This window comes from Bos mutus, chromosome 12, assembly GCF_027580195.1.
Source record: "Bos mutus isolate GX-2022 chromosome 12, NWIPB_WYAK_1.1, whole genome shotgun sequence".
In the NCBI taxonomy this organism is placed as follows: Eukaryota; Metazoa; Chordata; class Mammalia; order Artiodactyla; family Bovidae; genus Bos; species Bos mutus.
Window position 1 is genome coordinate 21,779,247 of NC_091628.1, and position 19,021 is coordinate 21,798,267.

The 19,021-nt window shown below is 46.4% G+C and overlaps 1 protein-coding gene across 1 annotated transcript in view; it reads left to right on the forward strand.

Moving 5' to 3' along the window:
• The first annotated feature begins 8,595 nt into the window (after window positions 1-8,595).
• FOXO1 (forkhead box O1) overlaps window positions 8,596-19,021 on the forward strand; it is a 94,094-nt gene continuing 83,668 nt past the window's right edge. The window contains exon 1 of the mRNA XM_070380379.1: window positions 8,596-9,712. Coding sequence (XP_070236480.1) covers window positions 9,041-9,712 — 672 coding nt within the window. The 5' untranslated portion in view covers window positions 8,596-9,040. The remainder of the gene's footprint in view (window positions 9,713-19,021) is intronic.

Here is a 19,021-nt window from a genome sequence, read left to right on the forward strand (position 1 = left end):
GTGTGGATAAACATACGGGCGGACTCAGGGAGAGAGTGTCGCTGAGTTGTGCCCCCGTGGCAGTTTGAATTAGTTTTATGGGGGTATTTCTTTCGGGTTTCCTTTGTCCAGTCATTTTTATTTCCTTGGTACACATTCCATATTTGGTATACGTCAGGATCCTCCCAGCTGTGCACACACATCTCTTAGCCAAGATGGATTTTACCGAAGAGGCCTGTGGGTAAGCCTGGCATTAGTTAGCATCACTTCCCTTTGACCTCCAAGGAATCTTTCTGCACTTGTGTGGTTGGGGAGGTCTCTTGACCTCAAGAATAAGAAATGTGTGGTCTGGGCAGGGCCCTTCCTCCTCCCCTAATTGTCCTGCTCTTCTCATCTTGGAGTTTTGATCCACCAGAAAAGGCATCTTCAATTGCTTTACCCTGTGAGGGGCTCATCTACCTCCTGTTTCAATATGTGGAATGACTTTTCAATAAAAATCCAGTGCTAACCACTTTCTTCGTCGGGGATAGAGCTCAAGAGAGCTGTTGAATTTGGTTTGATGTCTATTCAGGTTTAGGAGAGCTTTGGAAAGAGTTTCAGATGAGCCAACCATTCCGGAAGGGCAGGTTGCTCTTACTGAAGAAGGTCTGAGGCTGTCTGTTCAAATAAGCAAGTGCTAATGGCTTGGAATCCCCCACATAATTTGTGTTATACAAATGCAAACATCAGCATTATTATTGTTATTTATAGTCTATCTCTAGACTCCTTCATTAACATAAACTAAACTGGTTTCAGGCAGAGTTGATAGCTGACAAAGATCCCTCCACCCCCTAATATGTTTAAATTTCAATTTTCTGGAAAGAAAAAATGGAATCATCAAATTAATCTCTGGTTAATTTCTAGGCCTCTAGAAAACCCCAACATTTTACAAAGGCAGAAAGTGTGGAAACAGGTGACGAGCTCTGGATTTTGATAGTAGTTGGTTCAAGTCTGATAACAATTAGATAAGCTTCTAAAGTAAGTAAACTTACCTTCAGTAAGTTTCTTAGCTCTCTGTACCTCAGTTTCAATTTCTATAAAGTATAATTCCTAATAATTTCTACATTATTGGTTTGAGGACTGATTCAGATAATAGCTATATAACACTTCATCCATAATTACTGTTGAAAATAGTAGTTTTTATTAACCCTGGGGGAGAAAGAAAATGTGTATATTCTGATTCTGGGTGAAGAATGATTTATGACTTAGAAATGAAAACATTTTGAAGTGAGAAATATATATTTATATTTATCAGTATACATATCATCTTATTTCAGATGATAGAGAAATCTGAAAAACAGGAGGGTGGGATCTCACCCAGCCTCGTTCTGGGTTGTAGAAAGAATTTTTCCAGGTTGGAATCTTCTGGAGTGCAAGCGTGCCATGTAGTTGTCAAATGTTCTGTTTTCAGTTTGTTGCTCAAACACAAAATTATTTAACGTACACACAGCATCACAGGAGACAAATCAGTTTTTTCTTCCAGCGTGATATCGGTGATCAACTAATTGGAAGTTCCATTTTTAAATGTTAAACCTTAGAATGTAGAGTATCTCTGTGTGTCTTAAAGGCTGTATTTACCACAAAATAAAAACCTGATATCCCAGAGAAATACTCATTCTTCATCTATGTTTATTCTCTGGCATAGCAGACTTCACATATGGGTGGGCCCTGTGAGTCAGCCAAATCCGAAATTTGATAAACTCTTACCTCCTGTTTCCACAACGTAACTGACACAGACGGTGACTACACATATCATATTAAAAACACATGTGCTCTGACTACACAGTCATTACCTCTTGTTATTGATTTTTATCAACAAATGACGAGCAACCTAGTTAGTCACTATACAATGCTAGCTGTTTCTTCTTGCTTCATTCTTTTATTACTGTTGTGGACTTTCTTTTTAGGGGTTTGTTTACAATCACACTTGACTCCCTTTCCCTTCTGTTATGTTGTGGAAATAGGGCAGTTTGATTGGAAAAAATGGATTATTGTAACACGGTGATTAATTCTTACTACTTAACGTGAACATTCATACAAATTAGTTTTCCAAGTAAATAAGTAGGACTCTTTCTTAAACTTCTTTTCTGCCAAAAATGTAGTACCATCTGTGATCTAGATGGCAGCTTTTTCTTATTTAATACATATGTCCCCCCCTTTTTGGAAGCATGCTAAGAGCTTTAATATGACATGAAACAGAAATAAAATAGTAAAAACACATTGTGTTGCAAGCATGCATGCAAAATTCAGATTCATGACATTCAAAGAACTTGGGATTGCATGTGCCACCCATTCATTTTTAGGGCAACTTGCAGTCCTTAACATTAGAAAAAAATTTAAATGTAATGTTGGGAGTTTGGGAGACTAATTTTATTGTTTTGAAGATAGTTGAGATCTAGTGTTTAAAATAGGCTGAATTTCATTAGTGATCTGAAAACCTCCAGTTAGAAAGTTAAAGTGAAAAGCAGTGCGATACAAAGAAAGACTTTTGGCCTGAATGCTGCTGCTGCTGCTAAGTCGCTTCAGTTGTGTCCGACTCTGCGACCCCATAGACGGCAGCCCACCAGGCTCCCCCATCCCTGGGATTCTCCAGGCAAGAACACTGGAGTGGGGTGCCATTTCCTTCTCCAATGCATGAAAGTGAAAAGTCAAAGTGAAGTCACTCAGTCGTGTCCGACTCTTAGCGACCCCATGGACTGCAGCCTACCAGGCTCCTCCATCCATGGGATTTTCCAGGCAAGAGTACGAGGCCTGAATTCTGACCCCAGCGCCTTGGGCTTTATTACTTAACTTCTCAGTGTCTGCTTTCTTACTTGTAAAAGGAGGGGTTTCTGTGGGCTCAGTAATGAGCACCTATAAATCCATCACTCAGATACAACCACTGCTAACATTTTTAGCCAATAGTGATATCTCCAACCTCTTAAATATCTTATCACCAGTACTGTCACAATGCCATTGCGAATGCTTGGTCCACTTTATTTTAAATGACTATATATGATTCTACCTAACAGTGAAGAGGAACTAAAGAGCCTCTTGATGAAAGTGAAAGAGGAGAGTGAAAAAGTTGGCTTAAAGCTCAACATTCAGAAAACTAAGATCAGGGCATCTGGTCCCATCACTTCATGGCAAACAGATGGGGAAACAGTGGAAACAGTGTCAGACTTTATCTTTTTGGACTCCAAAATAACTGCAGATGGTGACTGCAGCCATGAGATTAAAAGACGCTTACTCCTTGGAAGGAAAGTTGTGATCAACCTAGACAGTATATTAAAAATCAGAGACATTACTTTGTCAACAAAGGTCCATCTAGTCAAGGCTATGCTTTTTCCAGTGGTCATGTATGGATGTGAGAGTTGGACTGTGAAGAAAGCTGAGCACCGAAGAATTGATGCTTTTGAACTGTGGTGTTGGAGAAGACTCTTGAGAGTCCCTTGGATTGCAAGGAGATCCAACCAGTCCATTCTAAAGGAGATCAGTCCTGGGTATTCATTGGAAGGAATGATGCTGAGGCTGAAACTCCAATCCTTTGGCCACCTCATGCGAAGAGTTGACTCATTGGAAAAGACTCTGATGCTGGGAGGGATTGGGGGCAGGAGGAGAAGGGGATGACAGACGATGAGATGGCTGGATGGCATCACGGACTCGATGGACATGAGTTTGAGTGAACTCCGGGAGTTGGTGATGGACAGGAAGGCCTGGTGTGCTGAGATTCATGGGGTCGAAGAGTCGGACACGACTGAGCGACTGACTGAACTGAACAAATATGTCATTCTTTAATCATTCTCTATTGTTGGTCATTTAGATTATCTCCAAATACATTTTTAGTATTGTTGTAGGGACCCACAACTAGCCTCTCACTAACAAAGCAAAGGAACAGAATTTATTGAAGATGACAAACATCTTCACAAGAGAACTGAAAATATTGGGTCTCTGGTTTATGATTTGCCCAGTGCTTGTCTCCAGTTACAGATTAGTGAGTGTCACTTGTATTAGACAATCTGATGTAGCCTGTATTTTTTGATCATCCGAACTCCAAGGCTGGTGCTCAGAGCTCATACTCCCAACACGTGTGGATGTGCATTTATTCATTTTTTTTTTACCTCATCTTATTATCTTTCTTCAAAATGGTGACTATGATAATACTTCAATTCTTTTCTGCCTCAGCACTCCTTGTATCTATGAAATACTTTTTTTGTGTAATTCCTTCAAAAAATATTGTCAAGATGCATTGCTGATTCTTTAAAGAGTGACACAGTTTTAATTCTGACATCAAATATCATGTAAAGCAAAATAACATAAACTGTTTATGACCTGGGCTTCCCTGGTGGCTCAGTGGTAAAGAATCTGTCTGTAATACCAAAGACTCGGGTTCCAGGTTTGATCTCTGGGTCAGGAAGAGCCCCCAGAGGAGGAAATGGTAACCTATTCCAATACTCTTAGCCTGGAGAATTCCATGGATAGAGGAGCTACAGTTCATGGGGTCGAAAAGAGTTAGACACGACTGAGTGACTTTCACTCACTCACTCTTTTATGACCTCAACGAATTTGCCATCTAAACAGGGTACTCTGAGATGCATGGCACGTAGCCTGTACATAGTAGGTGCTCTATAAATATTTGTTGAATGAATAAGAAAATCCAAAGATAATTATTCCTCAAGAAAAATGAATGACTACTTCTGATATTTGCTATAGGCCAGGTTTCAGGACATGGGTTTAAGAAGCCAAAGCTGTGTTGTTTGAGGTGATTATTTTCTATGGGCAAATGGAAGAAAGAAAGACTGTTTTTAGTTGATAGCAGTGTATCCTAATGATTCAGACAAAATATTGAAAATGAACAATTCTGGGGAAGACAAGGTGGAGTATGAAGTGCCATCCACTTAAGAAGAATAAGCATCCAAGCTTTTTACTCATTAAAGTGGACTTAAATTACCTATTTTGACAAGTAAGAATTTAAACCAGAGATCAATGTGGTGGTGGTGAGGGGTAAATATAGAAATTTCTGCCTGGGAATTGATCAAAGGAAACCATCCCCTCAGTCTTCCTGTCAAGGATGATGTAATAACTACTCTGAAAAGCGGCAGAGGAAAGAATATCACTATGGTTTGTGAGATGGACTTTGTGAGCATAAACTTCCTTTTTCATCTTAATTGTTCTTACCTGACATGAAATGTTTTTCTTCCCAGTTTGGCCACACGCACCAATGATAATGATTCCCACTTACTTATTAAGAAGTGAGAATCATTAGAAAAAGCCTTAAAAACAAACAGCTACCATTAAAAAAAAAAACAAAAAACTGAAGGAGAAAATAAATAAACCTTTTTCTCTTAAGAAGAACTAGTGCCAACCTAAATCCTTCGCCATCCTTCAAAGAAAACATTTACATGTTTTGACTAAAAAAAAAACGCAAAACCCCACAAAACTCATTTTGTAATCTTTTTATCTTACTATCACTATCATTTTTTGTGTGTGTCAGCTTTTAAAAAATCTTTTAAATCAAAACTTCTAGCTCAGTAATTTCATCGAAGTAAAATTACTAAAACCTATGGGATCGACTGAGAAATACACCACAAAGTTTTATTCTGATTATCGATACCTTGGGATTGAGCTGTGCTCAGTTGCTCAGTCATGTCCAACTCTTTGCGACCCCATGGACTGTAGCCCACCAGGCTCCTCTGTTCGTGGGACTCTCCAGGCAGGAATGCTGGAGTGGGTTGCCATGCCCTCTTCCAGGGGATCTTCCCAACCCTAGGGATCCAACCCAGGTCTCCCGAATTGTGGGCGGATTCTTTACTGTCTGAACCACCAGGGAAGCCCACATTGGTACTATGTAGTATTTATAATTTTCTGTGTATTGAGATTATTGATGGGAAAGCAGGAAATTGAAGCTCTAACCCTGACAGCATCACTGTTACTTATGTGAACTTGGGCAAATCAGTTCACTTTGCTGTGTCTCAGTTCATTGCGTGGTGCCTCACCTCTAGGATGATCTCCAGATTTTCTTCCAACTTTAACATCCTCTAGGTCTAGCTGAATAGAAAGTTCATCCTGATACACCCATAATGGAGGGCAATTTGGCAGTGTCTCAGAATTACAAATGCACTTGACTGCTGACCCCAGTGATCTTTCTGGACATTCCTCCTGTGGATGTACTTGCACATATGCAAAATCTCTTTGTTCTATGAGATTACAGAACAGTTTGTGATCCCTCAAGACTTGAAACAAGCGAAATGTCCTCCAGCAAGGGTGAGTAAACTGATACATACAATGGTATGGTAGGCAGCTATAAATATATATTTTTAATTTTTTGTAACCATGTGGCAGGGACATTGGTGCTGTAGGTACTCAGGAAAGACCAAATAAAAGCGAATTTGTCATTTAAAGGAACAATTGGGCATGATAGCTCAGAAGATTTCAAGGATCTGGGGAGAAAGTCTGTAAGAAAACTCCCTTAACCAAATACCTTCCTCCAATTGAGGTCCTGAAAAACCGGAATTGAAATGAAGGCAAGGCCAAATTTGCAGTTGGCTTCCTTTGCCAGGCATGATCCACTTGGGCACCGCCTATCTGTAGGGTGCGGCCGTCTGAATGGGGGCTGCCTGTATAAAGCGTAGTCGGAAAGGTAGAGGGTAGCAGCGGTTGTACACTACCGCCTTCCTTTCGGCTCATCATCTGGGTTACTGAGGTCCTCTAGCGGCTAGCTGAGGAAGCCGGAACAGTCTCAATCTGATAGTAAACGCAGAGACCACAGGAGGGGGTGGGGGGTGGGGTGGGAGCCAAACGTATTTTCAATCCATCAGGCTCACGACCCCCAGCCACCCCCAGTATCAGTAGGAAGCTGTTGTGATAATCGGATTATGAAGAAATCTGAGTTTGGACGGGTGAGAATGTCAACGAGGACCAAATTTTTCTCTAAGTCTTTTCAAACTTTTCTAAAATAGGCCTCCTTTCCTTTAGATGCCACTTTTTCAACTGAAGAACTGTCATAGTTTTTTTTTTTGCCGGGGGGTGGGGTGGTGGTGGTGGATTGAAAGCTGTCATTTTGGACAAAGATATTTAAAACTCTACCGTCAGTCTTACATCTTCAGTGATCCCATCTCTCTGAAAGGAAATGCCTTCCATATTCCTTCTAAAAAAAGCAAAACAAAACTTGACAAGTATTTCTTCTGCTCCCTGAGACACAAGGGCCATTGTCTTCCTTTGGCCCCCACTGATCTTGGCAGGACAGCCTGGACCTAGAGCCCAGATGGAGCGAGGTGGGGTGGGATGGGAGGGGCGGTGATTGACACGCGCGGGACAAGCAGCCTAAAGCAACACCTGGGAATGAGTGGGGCAGGGCTGCGCCCCAAGCCTTTGGTTCTGTCCCCTGTTAGGTTTTCACCTCTCAACATCTCAGCACTTGCATTCTAAATAGCAAAGCAATGACAAGCAAACAATCGAACTTAGTGTAAGTAAGTAATAAAGTGACAAGGCTCTCCCTAAGTGCTCTCCTCTGACCCCGCCTTCCCCGTCGTCCCGGACTGACTCAGTGGACAGTCTGAGGTTCCCGCCCAGGGGAACAGGTTCCCACGGAGGGCACGAGGGTTGAGGCTGCCTTCCGGTCTCAGGGTGCGTGTGCATGAGCAACCGTCTTCGGCCGGCGCCGAGCCCCCTTCTCTCATTTCTAGTTTTAGGTCAAGAATGGAGTGAACCCGGCTCGGGGCGGCTCGGCTGGCCGACGGCGCCCCACACCCCCAACCCCCCTACTAGTCTACACTGACCCCCGAGGCTCAGCTCGCGGGTGCGGACAGGTGGGTTCCCGGCGCTGCGGCGGCGGCTGGGTCCTCCGCGCCAACTCGGCAGTCAGAGCCCCAGCCCCGGCCCCGCGCGGGGATGGGGACACGCGTGTGTGCGGCCCGCGTCCGGGGCCGGAGAACTCGACACATCGCAGGGAAAGGAAAAAAAAACCCAACTAAACCAAACAAAAACAAAACCCACCGACTTGCCCACGTTTCTCTGCAGAGAAATCGTGGGCGGAGTCGAGAGGGGGCGAGTGAGCAGAACTCTGACGAGGCCGCCTCCGCCCGCCCACGCACCCACCCACCCGGCGGCCCCCTGAGAGTCGAGCGTCCCCGGCCCCCGCCCGGCCCAGCTTCGGGCTCCCGAGCGCAGGTCGAGGCGAAGCGGGCGGCTCGTTCCACTCGGGCTTCCCGAGTACTCGGCTGGGCTCCTCAGTAGTAAACAAAGTGTCGTCGCCGCCTCCACGTTGGTTTGCCTCCTAGCAATCAAAACACTGAGAGGGCGAAAGACTCACAGAAACACTCGAGAATTACCAGAAAATAATAACAGAGAGCCAAAAAAAAAAAAACCAGAGAGAGCGAGCGAGCGAGCGAGCGTGCATGTCAAATAGAAAAACACCGCACTACCCCCCACCAGCCCACTGCCGCCTCCCCGTGGAAAACCGAGCCCCGCCCAAGGCCGGCGCCCATTGGCGGCCCGGGCGGCGCCGCCGCACTCTCATTGGTCGCAGGGGCCGTCCGTCAGGGGCGGGCCGGCGCGCGCGCCGCCGCCGCCGCCGGCGGGGGGCGGCGGCAGATCCCGTAAGTCGGGGCGGCCGCGTAGTCGCTGCAGCTGCTGCCGCCGCCGCCGCATTCAACAGGCAGCAGCGCCGCGGTCGCGCCCGCCTGGGGAGAGCGAGCGGCCCGCGGCGTCCGTCCGTCCGTCCTTCGTTCGGCGGGGAGCGCGACGCCAGCGCTGTCGGGGCCCCGACGACTCTGGCCTGCCGTCCCGTCAGTGCAGCGGACCCGGAGGCGCCTAGATGCGGACGGAGCCGTGAAGTTAAGTTCTGGGCTCGCGCTTCCACTCCGCCGCCGCCGCGCCTCCCTCCCGGTTTCCGTCCGCTCGCTGCACCGACCTCACCCCTTCCCGCAGATCTCGGACAGGCTCTCGGCGCCCTCTCTCCCCTCGGCACCCCCCCCTGCCCGGTGCTGCGCTTTTCTCACTTCTGGGCAAGTCCCGCGGCTGGGGGAAGGGTTGGGGGGTCACCATGGCCGAAGCGCCCCAGGTGGTGGAGATCGACCCGGACTTCGAGCCGCTGCCCCGGCCGCGCTCGTGCACCTGGCCGCTGCCCCGGCCGGAGTTTAGCCAGTCCAACTCGGCCACCTCCAGCCCGGCGCCGTCGGGCGGCGCGGCGGCGAACCCCGACGGCGCCGCGGGCCTGCCCTCGGCCTCGGCGGCCGCTGTCAACGCCGACTTCATGAGCAACCTGAGCCTGCTGGAGGAGAGCGGGGACTTCCAGCAGGCGCCCGGCTCCGTGGCGGCGGCCGCGGCGGCGGCGGCGGCTGTGGCGGCGGCGGCGGCGGCGGCCGCAGCTGCCGCCACCGGGGGGCTGTGCGGCGACTTCCAGGGCCCAGAGGCGGGCTGCCTGCACCCGGCGCCGCCGCAGCCCCCGCCGCCCGGCCCGCTGTCGCAGCACCCGCCTGTGCCTCCCGCCGCGGCCGCCGCCGCCGCCGGCGGGCAGCTCGCGGGGCAGCCGCGCAAGAGCAGCTCGTCCCGCCGCAACGCGTGGGGCAACCTGTCTTACGCCGACCTCATCACCAAGGCCATCGAGAGCTCGGCCGAGAAGCGACTCACGCTGTCGCAGATTTACGAGTGGATGGTCAAGAGCGTGCCCTACTTCAAGGATAAGGGCGACAGCAACAGCTCAGCGGGCTGGAAGGTGAGCGGCCTCCGGGCGCACGGCCGGAGCGGGAGGGGTGGGTAGGTGTTGGGGGGAGCCGGCCTCTGCCTGAGGTCGCGGCGGGGCAGAGAAGGAGGACGGGGGGCGGGGGCCCGCTGGTACAAGTTCGCTTGGCCTGAAAGTGTAAGGCACGCGGGCAGCGCGTGCAGGGTGAGGGCGAGAGTGGCAGAGGTGGGTCGTGGGCTTGCCCGGGACCCGTCGAGGGGCTGGGGCAGGAATGAGTGTGTGTGCGCCCGCTCTAGTGAGAGTTGGAGCCGGACAGGGAAGGGGCTTGCTGGGACCAGAGGGGGTGAGAAAAAGGACTACAAGAAGTGGACCTCCGAGCGGCGAGAAAAGTTCGCCCGTGAAAGAGAGGTGCAGGGGGTTCATTGGGAACTGCTCCCCCTCGGCTCGCGCGGACTCAAGCCGCTGCTCATATTGACCCCCCTCCCCCAATCCCCCAGGACATCGGGGGTGAGGGCGGCTCTCCGCCGCCCACGCGGCGCGCGTTCCCCACCCCCAAGCCCCAGGACGCCCCGCGGAGCCGTTTCCGCCGCGCGGGGCGGAGGAGGGCGCGGCGATGGGGGCTTCGGAGCCCCGCCGCCCGAGAAAGGAGCTGCAGGTGGAGGGGACCGGCAGGGCGCCAGCCGGGAGGCCCGCGGGGCCGAACTCGCCGTTTTGGGAGGCCAGCGTGCATTTTGTTTTGTTTTGATTGGATTTCGAAGTGGCCTCGAGTGCCGGGGGCCGGGCGCGCCCAGCCAGAGGTAGCGCCTCCGACACGTGCGAAGGGGCGGCCACCGCCGGCGAAGCGCCGGCGCCCGGCCGCGCGGGGCAAGCTAAAGTTCAAGTGTGACCCTTGGCGGGGGCGGGAGCTGGCGACGGCGAGGGAGGGGCCGCGGGCGCAGGAAGCAAGAGCCTTTAAAGGGCCAGCGCGTTCTGGCCGCGCGCGCCGCCGGGCCCGAGCACGGGCCCGGGCCGCGGGGCGGCGAGGCCAGCGCTGCTTCGCGGCAGGAAGTGCCCGGCAACCTTGGCCTCGCCCTAGGTTCAAGGCCTTTAATTAGGCACAGAGAGGCTCCCCTGGATGACCGGGGCTGGAACATGTGTCCTCTGTTGCTTTTCCGTCTTAGCACGGAGGTGCAGATCCGAGAGGCAAGGCGGAGAGCTTTGAGACCAGTGTTTTGGGGGAGTTGGAGTGGAGGTTCGAATCTAGGGAACCGGAGGGACCTCCTGCATCGATGGAGACCCTGTAGATGAAGTGCCTCTGGCCCTTTTTGCCTTTCTGGAGAGAGAGAAAGACAGAGACCCACCAGGAGAGACCCAGGAGGGGGCAGGTTCATCCCTACCGAGAGGTGGAGAAGGCCCTGGGGTGCTCAGGAGGGCGGGCTCCTGGGAGGCTGACCGGCCTTCCGTCCGCCCTGCGGCTTCCAGAATCTGGCAGTTTCTCAGTGTCACAGGTGAAAGGATGGATGTGAAGGTTCTGTAGTTGATCTAGACTCCTTCCTCGCTCCTCATCTGGACTGTACAGCGTAGTATTTTTCTTTGCTGCGCACTTGTTACACCAAGGTGGTTTTACATACAGTGTCATCCCAGTGGTTAATGTGTGTTGGAAAGGTTAAGTTGATCACATCGTATTGAAACTCGTGGAGAAGGAGCCAGGATCTTATTTCTTCCGAAGTGTTTTTTAGAGTAAAAGCCTCACATATAATCTCATTCATTACTAGGCATTACATGCAATTTTACCAAGTGCTTCTAAGAGGTAAAAAGAGCCTCTGTACTTTACGCGCGGTGTATGTTCTTTTAAGTTAGAGGATGTCTGCCAAATTCAGTTTTAGTTTAACATTTGAATTTAAGTGCTTGACTTATTTATCAATTCTACTTGAGCTCTTATAAAGCATTTGCCATTAAACGCCGCCCCCCCCCCCTTTTTTTTAATCAGAGTACAGTATGTACTTAACACCGTTTTTGCATGTCGTTGGAAATGGATACAGCCTACTTCAGCTTGTTGGAGTGCCTTTCTTTGAAGATAGGGGAAGGCAAAGTTTGGGAATTATCTTTAATTTCGCCTCTCATATGGCCTTAAGTCAAGACATTCTTAAACTAGGAATATAACTTAAATGTTTTTAGTTTGGTTTTTTTTTAAGTACTTTAAAAATAAACGATTCTAAGTCTAAAATCAACCCCCCAGTCATTTATATTAGGTTCTTACTTGTTTTAATTTTTTTCCCCAAATGCAATTATAATGTAAAAGTACTGCTTAGAGCTGGAAGATGTGTTAAATGTTAGTAAGAAGTATTGGTCCAAAATTAGAGGCCCAGTGGCAGCTCCCAGCAGTTGCAGCTCCGAGTAGAAACCTCGTGGGCGCTGGGAGGGAGCCGGCTGCCATTCTCAAGTGAGGAAATGTTTCAGGTGTATCAGTCAGTTGGTGCAAGTCAGATTACAGCAAGTGCATTTTCACTTTGAGTAAAAGAGTATTTTAAGAAGAAAAGAAACAACCTGAAGCGTTTTCTAACTCATAACTCGTCTTCTGGTTGGAGTTTTCATAAAAATGAGTTACTTGTTAAAACCAGGTTTCACTCTCAGATCTGAAAGACTCGCTGTGTTTTAAAGATTCATAAAAAGGAGAAATTTTACTATGACTTTTAGCTTGAAAAAAAATTCAGTTCTAAAATGCAGATCAACCCAAACTTGACTGCTTTAGGAGAGGCTGCTTTGGAACTAAGTTATTTCCTGTGATTTACTGTAGGGAATTAGATTGAATATTTAATTAAATATAGTTTGTTGTGCTTTACTTCCTGAGGCCTGCCTGAGAATTTGAAAGTGATTTGCATAGGACAGAATAGTTGGAAAGCTGTTGAAAAGTTCAGAAACTTCTGATTCCTTAAAGACTGGTTTTATTTGTGGGATATGCATTTGTATTTGTAGGAATGGTATGCCAAATCTTCTCTATACTTGTTTGAATATTGCTTAGAGCTGTCATAAGGCTACACACAAAGTGGAAGCTGAGACTTTTGGAAAACCCGGGATCTTTTAAACCATGTACAGTATTTATAAATAGTGAAACTTCATTTCTATGATCTGTTTTTTTTTTTTTTTTCTCTTCCCATACAGAAAGTTTTCTAGAGCTTGGGAAGTAATATTGTGAGTTCTGGCTCTGTGTTTTGTTTTTGATTTGAAATTATTTGAAACAGTTAATATAGGTTAATAGCTTACTTCAACAGTAAGACCTAACAGTTGTTAAAATTGTTTTACTATGAGCTACCTGAGATAGTCTTTATTTTGGAATGAAGTTTCTTTAATTTGGTCTGTGACCTGATGGTGCATTTTCTCATAATGTTTAAAAATTCTTACCTGTTCTATTCTAAGGGCTTTCAAACTGCAGGTGAGTAATTTAGCCACAGAGATTCCATGGCAGGTGTGATGGCTGCTTTCTTACTGCACAGTTACATTTGACAGAACCTTGTGAGGATTATTGAAATTAACCTTAAAGAAAACCTGTTTTACCGTCAGGTGAAAATCTCAATATATGTGTTTGAGGAAAGGAGCATGAGGAAAGAGAGTTGGGAAAGGGGCTAATGCAAGAAAGTGTGATGTCTTATTTGCTATAGGCTGAAAGGTATGTGGGCCTTATGTGAACATGTATGTGGCTGAGATGTTTTGTTCAGAAGTTCCCAAATAGATGTCAAATATGAATACTTAATTGCCCCTCATAAGAGCTTCATTTTTATTTTACTTTTGGTCTTCTGGTAAATCCTTGGGGAGATGAGGTGGGAGGGGTGGCTTCTATTTTTGAATGATATTCAGCTTTTTTTTTAAGTGACAAACGTGAATACTAGAAAGAAGGCATTTTTAATTCTCATGTCTCATGGAAACTTGAAAATATGTTAACGTTTGTTGACATTCTATAGCCCCCCCGCCCCGTTACTGTAAGGCAATTGTAAGGCACCGGCAATGGACACGAGTATTGCCAGCTATCATGGACCGCACGGGCATCATTTAAGTGGGTGCTTCCCAGGTGGTGCAGTGGCAAAGAATCTGCCTGCCAGCGCAAAAAATGTGGCTTCAATCCCTGGGTCCGGAAGATCCCCTGGAGGAGGGCATGGCAACCCACTCCAGTATTCTTGCCTGGAGAATCCCATGGACAGAGGAGCCGGGCGGGCTACAGTCCATAGTGTTGCAAAGAGTCCGATGTGACTGAGCTACTGAGCGCACGCACACGAGTACACACACACGTGAAAATGGGGAGGGAGAAGTGAATACCCAGTGGTTGCTTAGAACCCCTGCTAGGAAGGGCCCCAACGTTTTGCTTGCCCTTGTTCTCTAACCTCTTGATCCAAGCTCCTAAACTGCAGTTCTGGGTGACTTTCTAAGAGAACAGCTGTCTGTATTAGCCTGGAATTTCTTTGGGAAGCCTGAACTGTTTGCATTTTTCTGGAACCCTCTGCTCTTGGAAATGACCCAGTACCCTGGCATCATAGGAATTGACTCTGCTGGTTTTTTTTTTTTTTTTTTTGGTCCTTGTGTGCCATAACTTTGGGGCTTCCTGGGATCCTCTTAGAAAGGCTGTGTAAGCCCCATGGTGATGGGAGAGAGGAGAGGAGTTTGCACTTGCGCTCCACATTCAAGGAGCGGATCCAGCCCTGCTTCTGCAGTTCAAGGTGTGCCTTCATAGTAAAAGTTTGCAAAGACTTGCCCAGTCCCCCACCTGCCCTGGTGCACACAGAGGTCTGAAGTTGGTAGATTGTTACTCAGTTGTGAACCAGAGAGGACCAGATGAACCTGAAAGTGTTTATTTTGGTGTGTCTGAGGGGTAAAGGCTTGTTATTTCAGTGGGTACTCTGTGTACAAATGCACTCAAGTGTTGATGGAGTCTCCCTTTTTGTTAATTACCAATAAGGACCAACAATGTTCAAGTCAGAGGCACAGAAAGTCTCTGGAGATAATTATTACCTTTTTTTTTGTAGTCTTATACAGAACACAAGAAACATGAAAATGCTTATTTGTACACTGGTGACGTCATATGGTTCAACCTTTAAAAAAAAAAACCCAACTTCTTTTTTTCTTTTTCCACTGGCATCCCAGTTTACTCCACTCAGTCTGTCTATGGTTTATGGACTTGTGGGCTAAGTGCTGAAAGTGCTGAGTCTTAGGTTGAGTTATTCTTGCCACTTGGAAAGCATTTGGGTCACCTCTCCCCTGCAATCCCCCCTATCTATCCTCATGTAGCTTTGCTGTAACCAAAAGAAAGAAAAGTGAGCTAGTTTCCGTATTAGGCCCAATAAAATTGGAAAGCTAAATCTGCAATTATTCTCATCTAATACCTGAGGATAATTTTATTAGTAGTACAGCTAAAGAACAGTGATTATTTTCAGTCTGTAGTCATAGTATTTTCTTCCCATCTGTTGAATGATTATTATGTGTAAGTTGTTATATTAGAGGCATTTGATTGATAGAAAAATGATTCAGATGTGGATCCTGTAGGGAGGTTAGATGTGACATGTAATAATTATGATACATGGTAGCATGGTTAAGTGCCTTTGAGAAGAGTGGAGTTCTGGGTTGGCCATTGAGATGGACCTTGAAAATGGAATGTTATTCTCCCAAGATTTCAGTATAAAATATTCTCTACTGAACATCATCTACCTGCCATCTAGTTTCTACTTCTGTCATTTTATTGAGCTTGCTTTATCATATATTTGTCCATTGGCACATCCATCTTCCCATCAGTCTTAGTTCTTAAAATTTATTTTTGGAATGATGGGTTGGCATTCATAAGGCCATGAAAATAGGGAAGCACGGTTTCTCTGTGAGATGGATACATGCTGCACATGGGGAAGGTTTGAAAAGTATAGGAAGCAGAGCCTGCTGTCAGACTGAACTTGAACTTTAGATACATTATGAAAATAATAGAAGCCAACTTTTTTCTATGAGATTGTATCTTTGTTTTTCTAATATAATAAATTGTGAAAATAGGCTTACATTTTTAGTTTTCTAAATACAATTTCTCAGAAATATGCTCTCATGTAAATATAGAGGCCCGTGGAATGCAATTTAAAGACAATGTGCTGCATTTGATTTAAAACCGATGTACAGAATTTGGTAATACGTGGAACAGAATCAACTTCCTGTGACTAGTAGAGGTTTATAAAATATTTAGCTTTTTGCTTGGTTTGTTCTTTAAAATCAACTTTCATGCCCAGTGTCCTGGGGACAGAGTGATTCGAAGAAAGCTGATTGAGTGTAATTCTTAGTTGTTTTTTTTTTTTAATGAGAAATCTTGAAGTTAGCAGTCTTTAAATAAACCCACAGCAATTATGAGTGAAAGTTATGTTGCTTTACAGTTTAAATGTCAGTTCTCATACTAGCTAAATATTAGCTATCCTTAATAACTTTCTCATTATATTATATCTTTATCCACTAACCCAAGTACAGGATGAAGAAGGTTATAAGGAGGTGTTTCAACAGATCCAGAGGAGGTTAAATTTAGATAGACTAAACCCCAAATTAATGTCAGGAAGGTAGACATAACTGCAAGAATTCAGAATACTTGGAGTGAGTCTGACTAGCCTTTTGGTGAACTAAGAGGTTTATATAGTAAAAACTCTGGCATATCAAAAGGCAGACATACAGATATATTAAAGCTTATTAGCCATTTTAGAAATGACAGGCGTTGAAGAAACATAGGAAGCTGTTTTACTTGTGTGTTTATACCTATAGTAGCAGACAGCACTTTATTCAGAAGATACCCTGCTGCTGGGAGGAGGACAGTGATGCAAAAATAGACCACATAGTTCACCAGTGTGAGGTTTTGTTAAATGAGTAAGTTACCATCCACCTAGATGAAATAGCTTTCACAGCACAGCGGGTCATCCCTCTTGTGTGATTGCTAACGATGTCCGGGTCATCTAGTCAAAAGCAACTAGGAAACGATTGGTCAGTCTTAATTTTATTCCCCCTCTCAACTTCTGTAGATCGAGTGAGGGTGAAAATTGCTGGCCAGGTCTTTGGCCTTTTCATTCCATAAGCAGAGAGAGAGGTAAAACATCTCCCTCTGGGCAGAGTCAGAAGTCATTGCGGAGGTCTGTGGCTTGACAGGTCATTTCTTCCACGGTGGCCCGTTCCTGCTGACACAAAGTCATATGAGTTCTTCAGTTCTTAGTGATTGTGGGTGGCACTACCGTCTTTTGAGAAGAGAATGTCACCTCCAAAGCACGTGGCCCATGGGCGTGTGTGACCTGGCATGTTCTCTTGCCTCTGACAGGTCCTGCTCTTCTCCAACCCTCGCCAGCCACATGCATGGAGATGCCCAAGCTGCCACCTTCTTGACTGTGACTTGGTTCTATAATCTCTGCATTGGTCTTTGACCTAAAAAGAAAGTCTTTTTCTGCCTTGATTAATTTTCTCCCCTAGATGATATTTGTCTTAATTGTAGCATCGTTCTTTGTTTGGCTGAAGTGACAGACCCGTGATCTTAACAGCTTTGGAGATACTGTCCAGCTCACCTGATTAAAAGCAGAGCTGTCCTGAGAAAGAGGGTTGGCACAGCTGGTGGCCTGTGTCCATTTGTTTTTCCTTCATTTGATGAAGTCAAATGAAGGCTATTTTGATGAAGGCTATTTCTCAATTGCCTTTCCTTCTGAATCTAGAAAATGGGTCATGGTTTTGTGAATCTTTCCTTTTATTAAATTAGAGATTTGATAAGAATCAGAATCAGGTGGCTCAGTGGTAAAGAACCCGCCTGCCAAGGCAGGAGATGTGGGTTCAGTCCCGGGGTTGGGAAGATCCCCTGGGATAGGAAATGACAACCCACTCTAGTATTCTTGCTTGGGAAGTCCCTGGACAGAGGAGCCCGGTGTGCTGCAGTCCATGGGGTTGCAAAGAGTCAGACAGGACTCATTGCAAAGCAGGCACGCACAGTCAGGGTTTGAGAAGAAATGTTTTTCTGTTTGCGGCTGTGACCCTGAGTTGTTACACAGCTTGCCTTTGCACTGCTAGTGAGGGGCCTACATGATTGGTTTGCTGAGTTAAAAATTTGAAAGTAGCTAAAGGAACCTGATTTCAGGAAGGGGGAGGGGACCTCAGAGGTTGTATTTTGTACCTGCAGTAAAAAAGTCTCAAAGAGCATGATTGCTGCTGCTGCTAAGTTGCTTCAGTCGTGTCCGACTCTGTGCGACCCCAGAGACGGCAGCCCACCAGGCTCTGCCATCCTTGGGATTCTCCAGGCAAGAACACTGGAGTGGGTTGCCATTTCCTTCTCCAAGAGCATGATTAACCCCCTCTTATTTGGACTCAAGCCAAGACAGAGGCCTGCCTAGTGCAGGAGGAGGAAGGGGAGAAGGAGGCACTTAGCTTTGCCTCTTTGCACGGCCCCCTCCCATATCAGTGTTGCTATTTTAATTAAAAAAATAAGTGCTTTCCTCCACCAATATCATGCCTCAGAAGCCTGCCATGTAGGTGGCTTGAGGGACGACCTCTCTTGTCTGAATGAGAAGTGCCTGCCCACAGAATGAGGTGGCAGTATGTTTGTAGTGATGCTGAGGGTAAGAGTGAAGAGCGTCTACCTGAAAAGAACTGCATTTGAATTTCAAGTCCAATTTGGAGAGATAAAAAATTGAATTGCGTTAATTCCTAGACTTGTTAATATTGTCTGCCCTTCAAAGCTAAAAAAATAAAATAACCACATAAATATCTGGAAATGGTCTATAGAAGTAAATATATATCATACCTCAGACAGTTTGGTTGTTTGGAAGCAAGGGTAAAAGGAAATGGTTTGCATATGGTTTAGCCAGAGGGTCTTATTTTGGCAGATTCTTGAGACAGTGGATTTCATCGCACTCCTATTTTGACATGAATTTTTGCAGTTATTCCTTAGTGTAGGGTTGCAGCGAGATAGGTGCATTTGAAATGTTCTTTACTCTATAATGTTTAATTTGCAGGATCATCAATTTGTCACACCAGCGAGGGTTCCTTGTCAGGTTTCAGCCCGCCAATACTGTGATTTGAATACTGGAGACACCCAGCCACCTTAAAGGCAGGCGTTGCATCACCTGTCTGCTCCGCAAGGCCAGCCTTGAAGGGGTCGGAGGAGGAGGTAGCCAAGGGGAACTTGCTGAACTTGTAAATATCAGCTGAGGTTGTTTGTATACCCGGTAACCTAGCTGGCTGCACCTCTCTAAACTTGAATGTAAACCTTTTTTCTCTGGATGGGTAGATATGCATGCCGTCATGAAATTTACATGCAATGAATATGAAAGAATCCTCAGGACTGAGAGAGTTCTCTATAATCTGTGCGACTGTATTGGTCTCTCTCCC